At 42.2% G+C, this 19,818-nt stretch overlaps 3 protein-coding genes across 7 annotated transcripts; 2 read left to right on the plus strand and 1 right to left on the minus strand.

The window, feature by feature from the left end:
* Positions 1 to 126: 126 nt before the first annotated feature.
* Positions 127 to 4,475, minus strand: etfb (electron transfer flavoprotein subunit beta). The gene is made up of 6 exons (XM_077012440.1): positions 4,319 to 4,475; positions 2,971 to 3,129; positions 2,522 to 2,680; positions 2,085 to 2,147; positions 1,543 to 1,701; positions 127 to 1,441 (listed from the first exon to the last, which is right to left on the minus strand). Exons 1-6 carry the CDS (start codon positions 4,370 to 4,372, stop codon positions 1,271 to 1,273), a joined length of 765 nt encoding a protein of 254 aa, XP_076868555.1. The 5' UTR covers positions 4,373 to 4,475; the 3' UTR covers positions 127 to 1,270.
* Positions 4,234 to 17,779, plus strand: usf2l (upstream transcription factor 2, c-fos interacting-like). 5 transcript variants are annotated; one of them, XM_077012435.1, is made up of 11 exons: positions 4,234 to 4,557; positions 5,441 to 5,519; positions 5,782 to 5,819; positions 5,969 to 6,087; positions 7,483 to 7,572; positions 8,094 to 8,232; positions 8,578 to 8,665; positions 11,188 to 11,246; positions 11,515 to 11,609; positions 11,971 to 12,099; positions 12,410 to 15,616. In XM_077012435.1, exons 2-11 carry the CDS (start codon positions 5,482 to 5,484, stop codon positions 12,497 to 12,499), a joined length of 885 nt encoding a protein of 294 aa, XP_076868550.1. In that variant the 5' UTR covers positions 4,234 to 4,557; positions 5,441 to 5,481; the 3' UTR covers positions 12,500 to 15,616. The 5 variants fall into 5 exon arrangements, with proteins under 5 accessions (XP_076868550.1, XP_076868551.1, XP_076868552.1 ...); XM_077012436.1 differs by lacking the exons at positions 4,234 to 4,557; positions 12,410 to 15,616 and adding an exon at positions 15,637 to 17,779 and having other exon boundaries at positions 5,119 to 5,519; XM_077012437.1 differs by lacking the exons at positions 4,234 to 4,557; positions 12,410 to 15,616 and adding an exon at positions 12,285 to 12,339 and having other exon boundaries at positions 5,119 to 5,519.
* A 365-nt stretch (positions 17,780 to 18,144) lies between these two features.
* Positions 18,145 to 19,572, plus strand: hamp (hepcidin antimicrobial peptide). Its single transcript, XM_077010702.1, has 3 exons — positions 18,145 to 18,550; positions 18,661 to 18,747; positions 18,905 to 19,572. Exons 1-3 carry the CDS (start codon positions 18,458 to 18,460, stop codon positions 19,001 to 19,003), a joined length of 279 nt encoding a protein of 92 aa, XP_076866817.1. The 5' UTR covers positions 18,145 to 18,457; the 3' UTR covers positions 19,004 to 19,572.
* The last annotated feature ends 246 nt before the right edge of the window (positions 19,573 to 19,818 follow it).

Genomic DNA, 19,818 nt, shown 5'->3' on the forward strand with positions numbered 1-19,818 from the left:
AGGGCACACATTTTCACATTGAGTCTGCCATCACTACCAAGTATGGTATATATATCATATGGAATTTAAAGTGAACTAAGTTGGGAATGAAGACGTTTGTTTGTATAAAGGATAAAGAGGAAAAGGTAGGAAGTGTTGTTTGTTTATTTTCAGTCAGGTACTGTACAGTCAGAATTACATGGAGGTGCTGTGGTTAACGTGTTACTCTCTCCCCTTCTGTTCCATGCTGAGAGACAGTGTTCAACTACGAGTCCTCTACACAACCCCCAATATTGTTAGAAACTAGACATCTTGAAAGTACATCTGTTCTCTTTTCTCCAACAAGCATACATTTCAAAATAAGTGAGAGTGAAAAGTGAAAAGACCTTCCGCAGAAACAGGAATCTAAATGTTCCCAGTTTCGTTCAAAACTCCCAGACGTTTTTGGGTGATGTAAGTCAAGTGGACAGTGCAATCTGACCCATGGGGTAACCTGCTTCAAACGTATGGCCAACTGACACAAAGATACCGACTTACGATTAATGCATTAAAGGATATAGGGCCACCTATCACATATACGGGCAAATGTGTGCTGTTAGAATGAACACCAAAAACAGTTCTACCCTCACCAGGAAGGAGAAGCAAAATTAGAGAGGCACATGTTAATTAAGAGGCCCAGAGCAGTGTACTGGTGGTGGTGGATCAGGTCTGGCGTCCTCAAATCCTCTTATTGTAAGGATAATAATCAAAAGATACGTTTTCACAGCCTGGAAGAAAGATAATCCTATAATCTTATATCAGCGATCAAAAAGCATAAAATGCTTCTTACTGGCCCAAATCCCTGAGGCCCATACAACTGTGATTATTATGAGAAAAAGCCAAGATTAAAATAAGTCCAAGACAAAAAAAATGGGCCAGTGACCGTCAGCATTCTTATTACCTTAAAAATAAACACAGGCCCAGCATTAGTTGCCTGCTGCTGTTAACACAATAGCACTCAGTAGGTTGTAAGAGGCACAAATACTACATCAGGACCCTCAGTGTGATGAGCTCGTTGACCAGCGTCTCTTACATGGACAGGAATGGAGCCACAATGCATAAAGGAGCACTGCTGCTACTGGCTGGACTATGTGATCATCCATGGAGTTTGATCTAGATTGATCTGGACCATTAAAATTAGATCTAGAAATCAGACACCCAAAATGAATGCAAATAATGAGTTCAGTTTTTTTTTTGTTCATATTTATGTTGATTTGTTTTAAGGATTGATAATGGGGAGAGAGTCCTGCCTCTATATCCTTCCTGCCTCTTTCAGCTTGCTGACCAAATCTTCCACTGTCTCCACCTTGACTCCAGCCTGCCTCTGTGGAGGCTCATCCACCCGCAGGACCTCCAGCCGAGACGTCAGGTCCACACCCAAGTCTCCGGGCTTCATGTTGGCAATCTTCTTTTTCTTGGCTTTCTGTGAGGAACACACACGGTGTACAAGTTGAGTGAGATGGTCAAATGCAGGTGTGGAACTGGAGTGTCTAAACAAAATACAGATGTTTGGTAACGCCGCACCATGATGTTGGGCAGCATGGCGTATCTGGGCGTGTTGAGGCGCAGGTCGGCTGTCACCACTGCTGGCATGTTGATCTTGATGGTTTCCAGTCCGCCGTCGACTTCCCTGACAACCTTCACTTTGTCTCCTTCAACTGCCACCTCTGAGGCAAAGGTCCCCTTAGGTAAAAGTACAGCACACTAAAGGTCAGACTACTGCTTTACAACGAAGAAGCCTACAACGATCTCAATCAAGCAAAATGTCAAAATTACTAACAGTATATATAACATCATGTTACAGCATATGCTTGACTCTGTGACCAAATATGAAGGTAATGAGTAAAATGAGGAGTAAGACTATCCCAACCACACTTTCCATTCTAAAAAAAAACATCAGGTAAATCTCAACTCATACCATCCCAGAAAATGTCAATTATTAAGCACCATAAAAAACAATTTGCAACAGGTGTTGCAAAGAAGGTAAATAAGATATGACAGGCTGTTTGTTTCTGTGTGTGTGTTGTAAGTGGAAGCAACAGGACAAACAGAGGGCAAAGTTACACCTGGGGCCAGTCCAGCAGGGCTGCAGTCATCTGACCAGTCTGATTACAATCATCGTCAATAGCCTGTGATACACACAATAAAAGGGCCAGTGTTAACACAGTTTACATAAGCCTGCTGAAAGTGGGCTCACATGAACTTGGAAGATATTAATTCCTGGTAGAATTAATTTACTGCAAATTCCCAGGACACACATTACCGACAAACAACATTTATATTAAGACTATAAAGTCCACAAGTGCCTTTTCCTTTTAATTTCAGCCTCAACATGTAATACAAATAATCATACTGATAACCAAGCACTAAAAACAAACCTTCAAGAAACAAACACAATAATCCCAGGATCTATTTTAATTTTTTGCAAACCTTTACTGAAGCACTTCCCTTTGAGCACAAAAAATAGTAACTGTATAAAAGTAAGCAACCAGCAGAACGGAACCTGTTTTCCAAGGATAATCAGAGACGCTTCTTCCTTCTTTGCCAGTGCTGCAAGAATCTTCGACACCTGCAGTGGTCCGAGGGAGTCGTAATCCTTTCCAGACACTTCCACGTGAATGCCACGGTCTGCACCCATTGCAAGTGCGGTGCGAATTGTCTCCTAAACACAAATATGGCCATTTCAAGTTTGCTACTTGTGTCTGATTAAATGAACATGGCATGGTCAGATATTTCTCAGAATAGCTAGTGAAATGGTTTTTGAAGAATATCAGGTGATATGGGCAGTCAAAAACTAACTGCCATGCATGTGAAACTACCAAATACAGGAGAATTTGTAATGACTGAGAGGAAAATAAAATAAGTACAGTCCATATAAACAGCTCATTTGTGCTGAGCTACAGTACCCTCTGCTGGACATATCCACAGTCAGACTTGCTTGGTACCCATTACCTGCACCTGCTGAGGCCCACAGCTAACAGCCACAACTTCGTTAACCAGCTTCTTCTCTTTGAGCCTGACTGCTTCCTCCACCGCAATCTCACAGAAAGGATTCATGGAGTGTTTCACGCCATCTGTGACTATGCCGGTGTTATCAGGCTTAACTCGGATCTGAAAGATTAATAAAAAGGTCAGAACTTTGCTGTTGTGTCATTGCAAAATCAAAATGTGCTGTTAAATGTAGGAATCCAGTTTTTAATGTAAAATGTGACGTGAACAACAAGCCATCTATATGGGTCTTTTGTGAAGATTTAAGCTGTGTTGCTACATTTAAACATTTTTTTTTTTGGATATTACTTCTGCCAATGGGTTAAGTTCAGTCAACATATATCAAAACGCAGTAACACAGGTTGGTTCAGTGAACCTAGTCTTAAGCTATAAACCCCTAACCCAGATCCAGGGAGTAATGTTTGCTGCATTTAGACCTATTGGTAGTCTAAACATACAAAATAACTCTGCAAAAGAGAAGAATGGGGAGAGAGAGAGAATGGAACTATTGCCATGCCAAAGACTCCTGGTTTATTGACTGTCCAAACTGACATTGGAAGTGTCCCTCTCTTGTGATAATGGCCGATAATGGGTCGTCATTCAGCAGTGAATTGTCAAATAGAGGGTGGAAACAGATCTGATCACAATGCAATAAACTTTATAAGCAACCTGGAAGCAAACTACAAAAGCATGCATTCCCAATGGTCAGACATCAACAGTTAGCCACATAATCAATGTTTTGTTTATGCACTATTCGGATTTGTAGTATATTCAGTATTATAGATGGCCAACATAACCTGTAGTAGTAAGAATTTGTACGACTCGCATAAAAGCACTTTGGAATTGCACCTGTAAAATGAGTTAGTATTATCTACACACATATTCGGATGGAACAGTGGAGTGAATGAATGACTCAAGTTAGTAGAAGACACAGGCTGAGGAGAATGTCATATACCAGCCAGTTTAGCAAGCTGGGTGGCTAGCTAAATATCAGCAACATAAAATAAATTAGCTAGCTACGTTACAGAGGGAAAACCTGAATAAAGTCAACCTGCGAACCCTGACTGGAAGTCAATTTAACTCCATCATATAACGGGGGAAATGTCCACATGACCCCTGACCTTGATATGTAGTCTCAGTTCATCTCGCCTTTGCCTGTTAGCATAGACGGGCTAAAGTTGGTTTGTGGGGGTAACCGCTAATAAGAAGAACCAAATACAGGCGGGTACAATTTCTTTTTGCTTGTGTGTATCTTCAGTGGATTATAAATCTGTTGCAAGAATGCATATGACAAAAGTACAATGGCGTGTACCTTGACGGCGTAGTCAATTACTCTCTTAACTCCAACAAGGACCCTGGCCGTCATTGTAGCAGGTCTCCGATCCCTAGGAACGTATAAAATCACACCAGAGCATCCGAATGAGACAGCACGGAGACTTAATGGTGTGATACCAGAGGGGTGGGATATAAACCACACGCCTGTTTTCGGAGCCAATGGAATTCTACGAAGCAAATGTCTACCAATCAGTTGTCAAGCTGAGACCGGAGCCGGTGAGACCACGCCTCTGGCTGGGACCAATCGTGTGTTGCATGTGTTCCCAAAATTGCGGTCCGAATAAAACAAGACTCAATTTCAGGTTCCATTTCTTATAACTAGGTCAAAGGTTTCCGAAACCAGCGAGTTACTTGCGGGGTCTTTGTGGTATAACATATGGTAACACCTTACGTTAAAACGCAAGTTCTCTTAGTACATAATGTGTTGGCATATACGAGCATTATGAATTCAGTTATCAAAAAGAAAATGTAATGTTTAGTGCATTGACATATAAAGGCTTGCGTTAGATTTTATATATATAGGAATGCGTAAGCATTAAAGACCACAAAACACAAAACAAAAAACAAGTAGAAAACATTCGAGTATACGTTTTACCGCCAGTCTCCAAAAATCAATACATAAATGTATTACAACCTCCAAGCGCCACGCACAGACAACGGGCATTTTGCCAAGAATATCGATAAAATTCCTCAGGCTTGCATGTCAAATTTATGTAATGTGAAAACATTTTAAAGTAAAGAATTGTCAATAGCACATGCTTCATAAGCAGACGACATACAGCATCAGGACATAAAAGTCCGATTGCATAAAAGGCGCTTCAGTTTGTACGACTTTCTCGCACATAATTCACATGAAAACACAACCGTACAGTGCAGCATTTACAATAGATCCTCACGCCACATTTATACTGAAAAGATCGTATACTGAAAACCATCTAATCGCCTAATTCGTCAGTTAGTTTAGTCGGGTAATATGTAAAGTTAAAAACGAGCAGTTCGTACTAAGAGCGACACGTTTTCTAGTTGAGTTGTGAGAAACCACGTGGCTAAAGGCGTTTCACATGACTTGAGTGTTTGTTCCCGTGATCAACACATCCAGATGTCACTGTCCCATTAACGCGGTCCTGAAGTTGAACGCAGATGGACGTTGTAGAGCAGAATCTGGAGACTTCATCCAGGTAAACACCCTCAGAGCGTCCATGTCCTATGGGCAATTTCTTGTCAGATCGGAAGCGCTAAATCTTATGCGTTAATTCCACGCTGTTACTCTTGTTTGAGGAGTTTTAGCAGTGTGGAATATACATAAAATACTTACATTCCGTGCTGAAATACCCTTTTTTGTTGTCTTTATTTTCACGGGTCGATAAATATGTAACTTTTACTGCAACAGAACACGTTCAGTTATTTTGTAACGATGATAATTTTATGTTTGGTTTCCAGGCAAAAGCAAGAAGTGGATATCGAACAAAGATGTGAAGGTACTGGTCAGCAGTACCACGGTTCAGCGTACTCACCGTTTGCACAATTTAGGATTCTCACTGTTTGCAATGAGTTCAGTAGCGTGTTTAGAGCTGCTCCATGCATCATTCTCTGATCACCTGTTGGTAATCTCTTCCTCCTTGTAAAGGAGTCAGCTCAACAGGAGGCCAAGCAGCTGCGGTTGTCATAGCGGGTGTTCCACACACTTCATCTCTTGTGGACCATAACATCCAGTATCAGTTTTGCCCAGACAGCAGCAGAGCACAGGTGGGCTTTCATCTTCAATCCTCAATGAATGAGCAGATGTTAGTTATACTATAGGAATGAAAAACATTGAGAAGATCAGAAAGATTTATGAAGCTTATGTTACTGTATGTATTGTGACTATAAATATTTTTAATTATTATTTGTTGTATTATTAATGTAGTATAGACACCCCCACTGGAAATCAAATGAAAGTGTAAAGTGTAGTTTCACTTTACAAGTATCTGCTAAGTTTAAATTTAAATTTTAAATTAAATTTAAAATGTAAGTATTTGAAGTTATCAAGTAACTTGAGCTTGTAATTTACTTATAAGTGCTGCTGATTACATATTGTAGATATTACATATCTGTAAGATGCTGAAAGATGTAGTCGCTTTTTTCTCTTTTGAGCGTATTGTTTCCTATCAGCACTGATGGTAAGACAGATCATGTGACCCTGTTCCTCACTGGGATTGGCACTGAGCCCAAGTCACATGTCAGTCAGAAGGGGAGTCATATGTTGGTAGATCTGTGTGTGTATGTGTGTGTGTGTGTGGGGGGGGGGGCGGGGTGGACTATTGTGGGACATTTACTTGTTCATTTTAGTGAACAGCTAGTGCTGTTTATGGGCTATATTAGATCATGCCCAACTTTCTGCATGAACACGGTTAAGAAATGATGACAGTGAATGTTGTGCATGTTGCTCATCTCAGGAGAAGCTTTGTAATGTTAACTTCTCCATTAATTTGTGGGGTCTTCTCTGCATGTTAGCTCATTTTGATGATAACGACTCAGTAAATCTTCATGTAAACAGCAAGATGGAGATGGGGTCTTCCAAACAAGATAAAAAAAACATTTGAATTGAGTTTAATCCAAGATTTGTCTTCGTTTTTGTCATTCTTGTTCAAGATCATTATTACTTTTAATTAATTGGTTATATAATAATAATAATAATAATAAGTTCCATTTGTATAGCGCCTTTCAAGATGCTCAAGGACGCTTTCCAGATGCAAAAACCAAAATACGCAAACTAACAAACAATACAAAAAAATATATATATATAAATAAATAAATAAATAAAAAACACAAAACAGGCAACACCAATACAACAGATTAAATAAATTGAAGCCGTGCTAGGATGAAGAGTTTAGGTGAAAATATTGAGAAAACAGGTGAGTTTTTAGCTGTGTTTTGAATGAATTGAGAGATGAAGAGAGACGGAGTGATGGCGGGAGAGAGTTCCAAAGTGTTAATAATAATAATAATAATAATAATAATATTATTAATAATATTATTATTAATGTGGATATTAGAACACAGCGATCAGAAAGTGAAATGACTAACCTGAAGTCTCTGACCTAGACAAACCCCCTCGTTCTGAAGATGATGCCCTGAAGGTCGCCTTTCCATTTCTCTCAGGTGACTTATCGAGTTGTCCAGGTTACTGACCAGCCATTGGTGGGTGGAGAGGCAGGGAGTGGAGGAGTGGGCGTGGTTTCCCCTCCACAGGTAGAGTGTCAATGAATATCCCAGCTTTCCTTCAACACAGCTCTAGAGTTACTGGCCATGTTTTCTCATTGTTCTGATACTTATGAAAGGCCACGGTGTTTTCAGCTTTTCTTCCAACCATCTGATTTCAATAAAGACCCCCTGCTCTTTAACAAATAGGGCTACATATTAATGGTGTGGGACAATGAAACAGATCCCCTTGGACTGACCCTCAGTGGAGTCAGGAGATTCCATAAGATAATACCCAATTTACAGACACATTTTAGTGAGCGTGACTTTGAGGCTAGACTGTTCATCTAAGAGCTGATGTATGTACTGCTGCAAACCCCTGGTGCTCAGGACCTGCATTGGCAAATCTGAGAGGTGCCGATATAGCCGCTGAATATGCATACACTACGTGTCATCAGGAACAGACCTCCAAAACATATACCTTATTGCATGCTGGCCCAGTTGTGTTTGTGAATATGTAGTCAGTCTGTGTGTGTTTGTGTGTGTGTGTGTGTGTGTGTGTGTGTCTGCAGGATGTGATTCAGAGCCCATACAGTAATGGAGGCGGTTGTGGCTCAGAGCCGGTTGCCTACATCCCAGCAGCCGCTGTAACCAACATGGCAGCCACAGGCGTGTCTATGCAGCCTAGCGACCCTTCACTCCCACACACAGGTGGGGGTCAGAGTGCACCAACCACACACGTACAAACCACCTTCTCACACCGAGGACTCGCCATGCCACCCACAAGCATTGATTCATACGTGTGCAAGAGATCTGTTTATAAATACTGATGACTCAGGCAGCTTTGATGCCACATGTTGCTCTCAGGACGTGTTTAGAGAAGAGCAGTGCTCTGCCACTTTAGGAATACTGGAGCCTCTAATTCCAGAACCAGCGCTGTTATCGCTTTAGATAGGGGGTCCATGGCCTGAGATTGATGAACACTTAAAGCGCATAGCCTGGCCAGCCCAAAACAATGGATAAGTCCCCCCCCCTCCCTCTCTCTCTCTCTCTCAGGTCAGTTCTATGTGATGATGACAACTCCTGATGTTCTGCAGGTGCCTGCTCCACATCTCCTAGGACCACACACTCCCCCTCACCCACTGTGAGTAGCAGCTACAAGCTTCGTGCTCATAAGCTTCATTTCTCTTTCCCAAATGCAATGATGGAATGACCGTGTCATGTGATCCCCAGCCACATACGGCAGATCTTGGAAATCTTTTGTCAGGGAGCTCACATCTTTTTTTGGAAGCACCTGGCTTCTTTGTGGGTGGGTGAGTGAGCGATCGGGTGGGTGCGCGCTACACCCGTCCTGGCTGTATTCTGCTTCTCCCTCTGCAGAGCTGAGGAAGGAGTGCTTGTTATGCTCTGACCATATCACATGACATAACTGTGACCATATCACATGACATAACTGTGACCATATCACATGACATAGATGAGCTGTAACAGCTGTGCTTGGCTGTGCTTTGTTTTAAGGTGCTACTTTCACAATGTAAAAGGAAGGAGTCCTCAAAATGATGCCAGATGCATACATGCTTAATATGACTTCTGCGGAGATCAAGGAAACGTTTCACATGTTACATGGTCTTATATTGCTTGGATACTTTTCCCTTATCAATGAGGATTACAGGTAGATTTTGATTGTGCTAGACACTTGATTAGTTAAACCTCTCGTAGATGCAGTTTACAGTTTTGTACAATTACAGACGGTTGTTGTGGGCAGTGTGTCAGTCACCCTCTATTTGCTGCTAGTGGGTTTGTAGCTACAGGGTATCTGCTGGCCCAGTGGTTTTTGGACAGTGGACCATTTGCAATACACCAGTGACCAATGGCATGTTAGTGGAACGACGTTGTATTTGCATGAGTGTACCAGACACAGCTGCACTGCTGAAGTCTTTCCATGTGAACATGTCACTGCGGAGAGAGTGGCCCTCTATCCCAAAACTCCCAGCCAACAGCGTCCCAGTGGTCAGAAGCTGATTAAGAGTGGGGCCACGGCTACAGATGGGCTACAGTCTTTGATTTTACACATGAAAGCTTTGTAAAAGAAATGTTTCATGTAAATTGGCTTTTTTTTTCTTTTGTACTCTTTCAGCTATATCACATTGAAGTAAAAATAAATACTTAACAAACAAACCAAAGTACAACGGAAGGTCTTTCATGTTTATCTAAATTATCTGTATTGGTTATAATTAGCGAATGTCTGGAGTGAGACGGCTGGCCTCTGTCACGAATGTCGCAATACGGCGATACATGCTAAAACTCCATTACCTAAAATAATACTGATGCGAACAGCCAAACATTATGGCAACCAGTTAGGCTTCCCAGTACATTAGCCTGACATTTGGTCTCCATTTCTAACAAGTGAACATCTGACCAGACTTTATATTTAGCTTAAGGCATAGCACTCATTGGTTAATTAGAAGCTCAGTGAAAGCCTTTTTTCTCACTGCATGCAGCAACGCTCGTGATACACCGTGACATGAAGTTTTAAGCGGGTGAGAAGACGGGGCCGCTCCCTCATGCCTAATAGATCAGCTCAGCCAGTCTGTGTGCAGCTCAGAGCACAGCACCTCTCTGTTATCATTAAAGGAAAACTTTCACTGGAAAATCATTTTTAATTTTTGCCTTGCTTGCCTGGCATTGATATGCTGAGAGAGAATTATTCTGATGTGCTACATGTTTATTTAGAGAGAACACACCGCTGTGTTTTATCTGAAAGTGTGATTTTTAATTAAATTGTTCCTTGTGTCTTTACCCCCATTACTACAGTGTGTTTCCTCTGGGTCCATGACAGCTGGTTTTACCCAGTATCTGACATAATGATTTTAATCTCTCTGTGTTGGTCTACATCCTGGCTTTCCCTTTATTTATACTGAATTCCTTTTTGTTATTTACTTTTTCTTTTACCCTGTGGATATTAGGGTGTGACTGTAATATCCAGAGCATTATTGAAGTCCTAACCTGCCCTGCTCTGTTTTGGCCAGGGTGCTATGAAAAGCGTTGACTTGCCTTTCTGTGTGTGACCTGTCCTCCAACCCTTCATCTTCATCTCCATCTCCCCCCCCTACACACACACACACATACACGTCTGCCACACCCTCCAGAACTGTAGCTTCATTAAAAGTAAACCTCTGGGAAGAGGACGCACCTGAGGAGATTGGTCTTCTCCGACTGCATGGGGCTTGCTGTGCCGGCGTTTACAGGAGGGCGGGGTTTGGCGTCGGCCGGATGGCCGTGACACGCTGGCTGTGCTCTGCGTCACTCCAGACCGTCTGGCTGAGCCTTGGCTGGCCCGACGAAGCCGGCATCAAGACTGTCATGCTGTGTGCCCGCACTGCGTATGCATGCCGTCTACAGATGACCGGGAGATTGCTCCAAGAAGCCCTCAGATCAACTGCTCCTTCAAAACAAATACCCCACCGGTTCAGAACAGAGCACAGGCCTTTTCTAAAGCCCCCGGTTGGGTCCGTGAGCGCCGCCGTGTCACTGCAGAGGGGCGGCTGGCTCAGGCCTATATGCTCTGCTGTAGTCAAACAGACATGCGCTACTATGAATATGAGGTCAAAGTGTCGGATGGTAGTGAACGGCAGACTTTTCTATCGCCTCTCTGTGCCGGTGCAGGAAGGTGGACGGGCCACGCCCCCCAAGAGACGAGCGGAGGAGGGCACAACACAACGAAGGTGAGCACATGGCACGGGAAGCACTCCCGTCCTCAGATCCGAGGCGTCTGAGAAACGAGGTCATGCTAAATATGTGTTCATTCTGAAAACATCAAGGGAGTAAAATGCTTTTTGGAGTCTCAGATGGCAGTGCAGACAGTCTTCCACTAGAGGGCGATGTGAATTGACGAGTGTTTTGGTGGCTTTTGATTGAGGTATTTGCCAGTGGCCGGTTTAGCCCATTTTTTTGCTGTTATTGTGTTTGCAATGTTTATGATGTTGCCTGCAGTGGAGAGGCGCAGGAGAGACAAGATCAACAACTGGATCGTGACGCTGTCTACAATCATTCCCGACTGCAGTCTGGACAGCATGAAGACAGGAGGGGTGAGCTGCACCTGCAGCGATGAACACGAGCACCAAACATTAACCTAGTTTTACGCGCTGTGGTTACCAGCGCCTGCTGTCATCATGAGTATGTGCTCATATAATGAGGATGCGCTGTCCTTCTGGGTATGCCACCTTTTTGTGCCATTGGATACTGTCATTCATGGTTTGTGTTGTCATCACCTATACTGAGTTCATCATTACCAGACACGCTGCCATTACCAAATACATTTACCAAGAAGACCAAGACGTGTGCACTGCTAACACAGCTTTTTTGCCAGATTTTTGTCAAAATCTTCACCGGCAAAACAAACCAGCCGCACATAACTGGAGCTCGTCACCTGTTCTGTGTTTGTGTCAGAGCAAAGGGGGGATCCTGTCAAAGGCGTGCGATTATATCGAAGAGCTACGGCACAATAACCACACCCTTCAGGAACGCCTTAGAGAGGTGACGAGAGTTCAACTGGACAACGAGATCCTTCGACAACAGGTATATCTGCATCTGTGTCAAAGTAACGAACCTACAACATGGAGACACTCAAAGAAACACATACTTGAAGGGTTTCACTAATCAGATTCAGTAAAAAGATTCCCTGATCTCAGCAGAAATATCTAGACATGATCCAAAAGATCTGTGAATTGCAAAGTTGGTGATTAATGGAATTGCTTCTTAAGAGCCATTGAAAAGTGTTACAGTACTGCCTGGCCCCCTACCACCTGCCACGCTGACGACGGGCTCACCTGTTGCACAGCGGTTTCCCTGTGATCACGAGCTTCAAAGTCTCGGCTGCTGCTTTCAGGTGGAGGAACTACAGAAAGAGAACGCCATGCTTCGTGCACAGGTGCGGCACTGCGGGACCGCAGGCGTCCGGGACACTGCGGCCCACTGAACCCGGAGCATGACCCGACGTCACCTGTTCCTTCCCGAGCTGAAAATGGAGAGAGGCTGCAGCTGTCTGATGAAATGGAAGGCGTGTTTGCCTTCTTCTGTGCAAGATTTCGCCGGGTCTACATGTAGGCGTAGGCGGAGTCAGGAACTCTCACAGAGTGGCTGGATACAGACATCTGCCATATTACCCACAAGGCAACTGCAGCCCACCTGACTGTACTAGGGCTAAGAGAAGGGGGGGTCTCCTCCAGAGGAGCCTACCTGACCCATCCAGTCTTCTAACACATCAGCTGATAGATTGTGACAATGGAATGTATTGTTCCATGTATTCATTTATTTTCTTGTTTGTTCTGGCTTGCATTTTTTATCATAGTTTAGTTTTCTCACTTTTAAGTCAATTAAATTAAAGTTTGAGTAAATTTAGTCGATTTACGTTTCTCACTTAGTTTCATAAAAATCCTGTCAGGAGCAAAGAAAGTTAAGAAAAAAAGAAGATAACCTGCACTGACATCTTGCTTGTTTTAAGAAGTAAAAGTGGCGTTCACCAGAGCCACCACACCTAGGCACGGCCATCTGGAAGGGAGCTGCGCTGATGGAGATGGAGCCCAGTGGGATTCTTCTTGCTTTTTTATCACACCTCGTCTTCTGAGGAACACCACGTCTTCGGTGAAATACTCGCCCACAGCAGAGCAGTGGAGACCATTTGCTCAGCTTAATAGGATGAAGACGCACTGCATTTTTTCCTGTGAACCCTCCCAACTGAAAAATAAATTCATAATTAAGTTTACAACAGCAGAACACATTTGAGACATGCCTGCCTTACGTGTGCTGGTACAGGTTAAAGTAGGACGTTTTAGGGTATTTGCACAATATGGGATTTTTTTTTTTTTTTAAGTATTTATTTTATTTACATTGTGTTTTTTGTTGTTTTTGTTTTGTTGCTGATGCAAATATTTTCAATTTCTCAGTGGCTGTGAGCATTTAACCAATCACAGTTGTTCTTGGTAGCGAAAAAGCAAAAAAAAAGTTCTGTTTTGAACTTTTGAACTATGAACCTCTTTAAAATTTCAGGGAGTGCAAAAATAAGAACAAGCAAGCAGATTATTAGTTGAGAATGACTCTAATTCTGAAAATGCTTTGGTTTTCTAAGTAAATATGTGAAAAATGAAAGAAAATTTGCTTGATAATGGCTTGCCATGTTCACTAGTACAAATTCTGTTGGAAAAAAATCCCCTCCAAGCAGATTATTTTAATGTGTCAGCTCTTTCGTTCCTCATGAGCACAGCCTTGTAACCATGTTAACAGTGAAGACTTTTAGCATTCGAGTGGCGTACAACTTTGTTAATTAATTTATCACTCATTCAGCTTTCATGACTTTACAAGGTGCTTTCTGAAATGCTTCCTCCAGCAATAATAAAGATCACTATAGCATTATAGGTCATGGTGGAACAGTTTATGCTGGGGCAGCTTTATTTCCAGAATAAATGGCTTTTTCAAGAAAGGTGTGCTTTGCAGGCCCCAGTGTATTTCTTCAACACATCCTCGTCAGTGCACCTGTGCAGTGACAGCTCATTGATTGCACTTGCACAAGATATGTTAACAATACATGATTTGCCACATTAATTTATCCACTGTGACTTTAATGAGCTTTAGCTTCTCGCTTGCACTTGTATTGGAGATGAGGCTGGAGTTACGGCTTTTTTTCTTCCTCGAACCATCTTGTTAAAAAAGTATTAGGAAAAAATCTTGGCTTTAGCAAATATTATTTACTGTCCCTTTCTCAGGAAATGAATTGCACATGAATCTCTCCTAAATGATCTTTATGCAGTTCCTGGTGGGAGATGTGTGTTTTTACTGTGAGCTAACTGGAGCAGCAGTAACCCACAGCTGTCCCGTCACCTCCCAGGCAGGTGCTCTGATAGCCTGGCTAAATGGCTGCATGGCTGGTGTACGTTTGTACTTCGTGACTGTGTCCGGTCTCATCCATCGCTGTTTGAATTTGACGTGCCCATCTGCCTCTCGTCCCGCGTACGTCCCTCCGTCGCCCTGTGTTTCGCAGCGTCGCGTGGTCTGCGATCGACTCACCGACGCCTCACCTTCACCTTGACTCCCAAACCTGTTTTCCTCCTGTTGCTGTTCTGACACATCCGTCAAGCGCCAGACAGACGCGCACACACAGGCACACGACCCACACACACACATGTGCAGGCAGCCTGGCGTCTGTGAGTCCCTTGTGCTGTTTGACTGATCTCTGAACCCAAGCTCCCCTCCCCTGGGCCTTTAAACCGGAGAGTCTCGCTACTGTTTTATCACCACAGTTACTGCCACTGGCTCGGGGATTTTCCTTCCCCGTTGTGGGTTCACCTGGATAAGGTGAATGTGTAAGTAGCGCTTCCAGTCTGAAAAGAACAACAAAGGGGGAAAAAAGAAATTGTATCTTATCTGCATTTTTTTAATTAATGTTTTGTGGAAATGATAAGACCCTGAACAGATATTTTATTCTGCAACTATAAGAAACCATTAAGAGTAATTAAAGATAGGCCACTGTTAATCTGACAGCTTTTCCAGTGTTTAACTACTAGCCATGAGGAAGCTTCTGAAAAAATGAATAAGACGATCAGTAAACCAAGCAGGGCTTTATTTTTGAATAGTGAAAGAAGGTGGAAATTTGGTAAGATAATCCTTATTTTCCCTCCAATACTTTAATAACTAAATAAAATTTCTAATGTCCAATTTTAATTTCCGTGGAATCATTTGCCCTCGCATTGTTCACCAAAAGAACCTTTTTCAGTTTAAAATAAAAAGTCCTTTCAAGGACTCGTGAATGTAGCCTACTGCTAGTTTGGGCCAACAAAATCTGCCAAATTGCTACACTTTCCTGTTGTATTCACCAGAATTAAGTTCAAACTAACTCTAAGTTTAAACACTACAAACGCCCCTGTTGCTAACGTCTTCGTTAAGTTCAAACTAACTCTAAGTTTAAACACTACAAAAGCCCCTGTTGCTAACGTCTTCGTTTTTTGCCATAGACTTCTTTGGATGAGCAGCAGCATGGCGGCTCTGAGAACACAGATGTCTTCCACCAACACCAGTTTGTTGCTTTTATTTATTCCTGCTGGTCTGCACCTTTATTCACAGACACCGCTCATCGGCTCAGACACTACTGACCGTCTCCAGTGATCACTACACAGCACCGTCCCTCCTTCCCCTGTCCGCAACAAAAGGGCACATTCTCACCTTACCGAACAGGCAAGTGGATTGGAACAGGAAGTGATGCGCCCCAGGGAGCACAGCACCACGCAGCAGGCATACACAAGTGGGGAGCAAGCAAACCACCATCGCACACACTGATGGAGAGCGGTAGGAGTGACTAGCCGGTGCCAGGACACGTCCTGCGGCCTGGTACACCCAAAACTGAGGACTCCAGGATTCTCATTAGCCCTGTAGAGTTGGAGAAAGTCTGCAAGATTGCTGAGTCTAAGGGTTTGGAACAAGGCTGGTTTGTTGGTTGTTCACGGAGTTTGAGGTTTTATTGATTGGCCCATGCTCAGGAGAGGGTTGGTTGGTTGGGATAAGTCCTAAGGCCTGGATCAGAGTTGGCTGATTGGCAAGGTGATTGGCCCTCTGACCAAGAAGAGGGTTAGCACTTACCTTCTGTTCTAGTCAGAGTGTAGAGGCTGGTGTGAAAACGGAGTGTCTACTATTATTTAAGGCTTTTTGCTTTGTGCTTTTATCCTCCTGTTGAATGCCATACATGTGAAGATCATCCTGGCCTCCTTTCTTAGTGATCAATAAAGCATAAATATGACTACGACCTATGCTGCATTTCAGTTTTATTCAGTCTGTCTGCACCTGGAAAAGGATGTTACATTGACGGATGTAGATTTATTAGAAGAAACAACATTTTACAAGACGAAACAGATATTGCTTCGTAAGAACATGTTATGTTGGGGTTCAAGTATTGCCAATCTGGTATTGCGACATGGCAGCACATTTTACTTTGAGGATCAAGAGACGTCAGACTACAAACAGAAGGGAACTGAGAATGAACCTTCAGGGACCATTTATAGATGAGGAATGCTTGTACGAGCAGTAGTGGGTGAACATAGATAAAGACAGGTCATTGGCCCAAGAGTGGCGCCTGGCAGAGTGACGTGTATGTCCTACTGGAGCCAGCATCTGTTTGACCAGAAGATCCTCTCTGATAGTGTTGGCGTCCATGTGCTGGGACACACACACACAAACACACATGTCCACAGAAAGACACACGCACACACACACAGAGAATCACAACTTTACAAATGTATACAGAAAATATACACTTACAGAAACGTGGACACACATATACAGTCAGTTTATTCACTACAACAACATAAAAATATCAGTAAAATCATGGTATTTATTAACCTGTCTGTATTGGTGATCTCCACAAAGCTGCCCATAAGTCAGGTTATGGCTACTGATCAGTGCTTTCATGCTAGCAGTTCAGTCCTATAAAAACACATTGTTATGTCTCTCTCTAACACATTGTTATGTCTCTCTCGATAAGTTTCTCTGTCATCACAGCATGTACAGAGCAGTCAGACTAATAAAATAGCTTATGAAGCCCAGGTTCATTTCAGTCTGAGCTGAAGTCAGACATACTGAGGCAATACGGCAGACAGAAACAGCTTAGAGCAATGACCACTAACAGCTTTCATCAGGAAATTACCCTTCCATAGTGCATGGCCACTCTGCCATTAGAACCGTTTCTGAATGAGCGTGCAATTTTGACACCATCGACATAATGAAATATATACCACAGGTTCATCTGATGTTCATTTTGTCTGTGACTCAATATCATATGTCAAATCCAACAAGAAGTCATTCATGGTTATATTTATTGACTCTGACCTGTCAGCTTCTCAAAGTCAATCTCTACTGGCAAAAGGTTATCAGCCAATGAGACTGACGGGTAACGTTGCCTCCAGACTGGAGCTTCATTCATATTAATCTGATATGATGATTATTCACTTAATTCTGTGTAAACACATTAATGAACATTTGAACTTTGACTTCAGTATATGTTTATTTACATTCTTAAGTATATATTTATTCATTGTATATTGTACTGTATTGTTGTCCAGACTATATCAGTGCCTGATGTCTAGACACATAAAGATCCTAATGCCTTAGATTGCTCAGTTTAAAATCACATTGTAATTTTGTTTGTTTCATAATGCAGCCAAATTTATGTTGTTTTGTTTGGTTGATTTGTTGGAAATAGATTTTAATGCAAAGTACTAACACATACATTCCAGATTTTCCCTATTTGAGTCGTATGAACATGTGCAACACAGATTATTCATTTGAAAACAGGGATAATATGGTAATATTTGAGTTTTTAATGAATCTAAAAATAATTTGTAAGTTCAGTTTGTGCGTCTTGCCCTCTCCCAAAACTGTGCTTGTTTCTTGCATTTGGCATTGTAATTTCCTAGTGATGTGTCTAGTTTGTCAAGATTTGTTTATTTTGATAATGCCTTATCTACTTGTAAGCGTCTTTTTCTGGTTAGATGGCACAAATATGCAAATATGCAATATTCCAGTAAAGTAAAACTTTACTGCAATAACTTATGCAATATTTAAAATATTTAGATGTGTAAATTCAATGTGGCTATATGGAAAGAGAAATTCCCGAGCTGTTGAGTAATAGCTGGCGGGAACAGGTTAGGTAAGTTCAAGGGGGCGTGGAAGCCGCTCAAAGTGGACATAAATGCGCGTGCGGCACGCTGTTTGCATGCAGGATTCAGAAGAATAAGGTGTCACTAAAAAATCCGAAACAGGTTTTTTCTTCAGCTATATTGAATGACATTCTGACAGAAAAACATTGGAAAATTGAAATATTATCAGTTCTGCGTTTTCATCAGACGACTTTTAAAGAACATCTGCTAGGCTATCCGCCAAAGAACTGGAGAAAATGAGGTCCATATGCTTTGCATTTGCTGTCACAGTCATCATTGCTTGCGTTTGCATCTTTCAGGGTTCATCTCTTCCCTTCTCTGAGTCTGAGGTAAGTTTCCTTTAGCTCAATATCTTACCAAAAACACTTTATTAAGAACTTGATGTGAACGCAATTTTGCCAGTCGTAAGCACTTCTCCTAACATGTCCGTCACCCTCAGCCTCGTGTCGAGGAGCAGATGGAAAGTGAAGACCCTCACCAGGAGGTGCAGGGCTCCGCGTTTTCAGCTGTGGAGACCAGTCCTGAGGTATGGAGCTACCTGTCTTATCATTTAGTCTTACTGTGACTTACTGTGTGAAACGAACTCTTCCGAAAACTTTATTTGTAGGTTAATCTCTACACAAGAAAGTATAGCTAAATAAGTTTTAATGGTAACGAGAGATTAATAACTTCGACCTTTCCAGGTGCTGTTCAGAACAAAGCGGACCAGTAATCTCTCCCTGTGCCGATTCTGCTGCAAATGCTGTCGGAATAAAGGATGTGGATTCTGCTGCAGATTCTAATGTGGACCAACTTCATATATTCCCACATTTCATGGGAAGACCATCTAGAGACATTAATTTATTTGTCCTACCGGACCGATCTCCTTCCAACCAACCTGCTGCGTGGATCTGCTAAATGGGTTCCGTGATATACATCTGATTGCTGACTGCTCCTGCGATAGCAGGCGGCAAACCATCCATACTTTACCGAAGAAACCTGCTGTTTAGCAAAGGTATTGCGTAGAGACAGTAGTTTAATTACTCACAGACAATGATCACGTACTAAGTGATTTCAAAGTTATGTTTATATTGTTGGCGCTGTCCTAAATTAAGCTGCAAGAGTTTGCTCATGGCTGTCAAGTGAAGCTTATGTTATTATGAATAATATGCGCGGGCGTACTGACAGCATTAGACTGAATGTAAAGTTACAGCTGTTACCAATGAATACACCTGCACACCTCGTAGTGCAAAACATTTCAAACTGATGGTTTGTTCTACGTTTCAATTGTTTAACTGTTTTCTAGGCTGCATTAACTTTTTATATGTATTTACATATCTTTTACACAGCTACTATATTACATCTGAGATTTTTGAAGGATTTGTAAGTTGTTTTTAATAATGTTTTTTTAAAATAAACTTGTTTTATACAATTTGCCGTCTGATGTTTTTATGCTATGTGGACATATACAGTCTCAAGGGTGAGCCACATACAATTCCAGGGATGCAGGTGTTGGTTCAGTTCCTACCAACGCATATAGGTTACTGCTCTTAACCTACAAACTAAAAGACCGCTCATATGCAGATACCGGCATATGCATATAAGGCGTAGGCCTAAA

Source organism: Brachyhypopomus gauderio, chromosome 7, assembly GCF_052324685.1.
Source record: "Brachyhypopomus gauderio isolate BG-103 chromosome 7, BGAUD_0.2, whole genome shotgun sequence".
In the NCBI taxonomy this organism is placed as follows: Eukaryota; Metazoa; Chordata; class Actinopteri; order Gymnotiformes; family Hypopomidae; genus Brachyhypopomus; species Brachyhypopomus gauderio.

Bases quoted from the DNA above. Each gene is read 5' to 3' on its own strand.
- hamp (XM_077010702.1), top strand. From the start codon at position 18,458: ATGAGGTCCATATGCTTTGCATTTGCTGTCACAGTCATCATTGCTTGC. The intron at 18,551-18,660 runs GTAAGTTTCCTT...CGTCACCCTCAG, and splicing joins TTCCCTTCTCTGAGTCTGAG to CCTCGTGTCGAGGAGCAGAT. The intron at 18,748-18,904 runs GTATGGAGCTAC...CGACCTTTCCAG, and splicing joins CTGTGGAGACCAGTCCTGAG to GTGCTGTTCAGAACAAAGCG.
- usf2l (XM_077012435.1), top strand. From the start codon at position 5,482: ATGGACGTTGTAGAGCAGAATCTGGAGACTTCATCCAG. The intron at 5,520-5,781 runs GTAAACACCCTC...TTTGGTTTCCAG, and splicing joins AATCTGGAGACTTCATCCAG to GCAAAAGCAAGAAGTGGATA. The intron at 8,666-11,187 runs GTGAGTAGCAGC...GTGCCGGTGCAG, and splicing joins CACACTCCCCCTCACCCACT to GAAGGTGGACGGGCCACGCC.
- etfb (XM_077012440.1), bottom strand. From the start codon at position 4,372: ATGACGGCCAGGGTCCTTGTTGGAGTTAAGAGAGTAATTGACTACGCC. The intron at 3,130-4,318 runs GTACACGCCATT...TTAATCTTTCAG, and splicing joins TAATTGACTACGCCGTCAAG to ATCCGAGTTAAGCCTGATAA. The intron at 1,442-1,542 runs GTGCGGCGTTAC...TGTTCCTCACAG, and splicing joins CCATGCTGCCCAACATCATG to AAAGCCAAGAAAAAGAAGAT.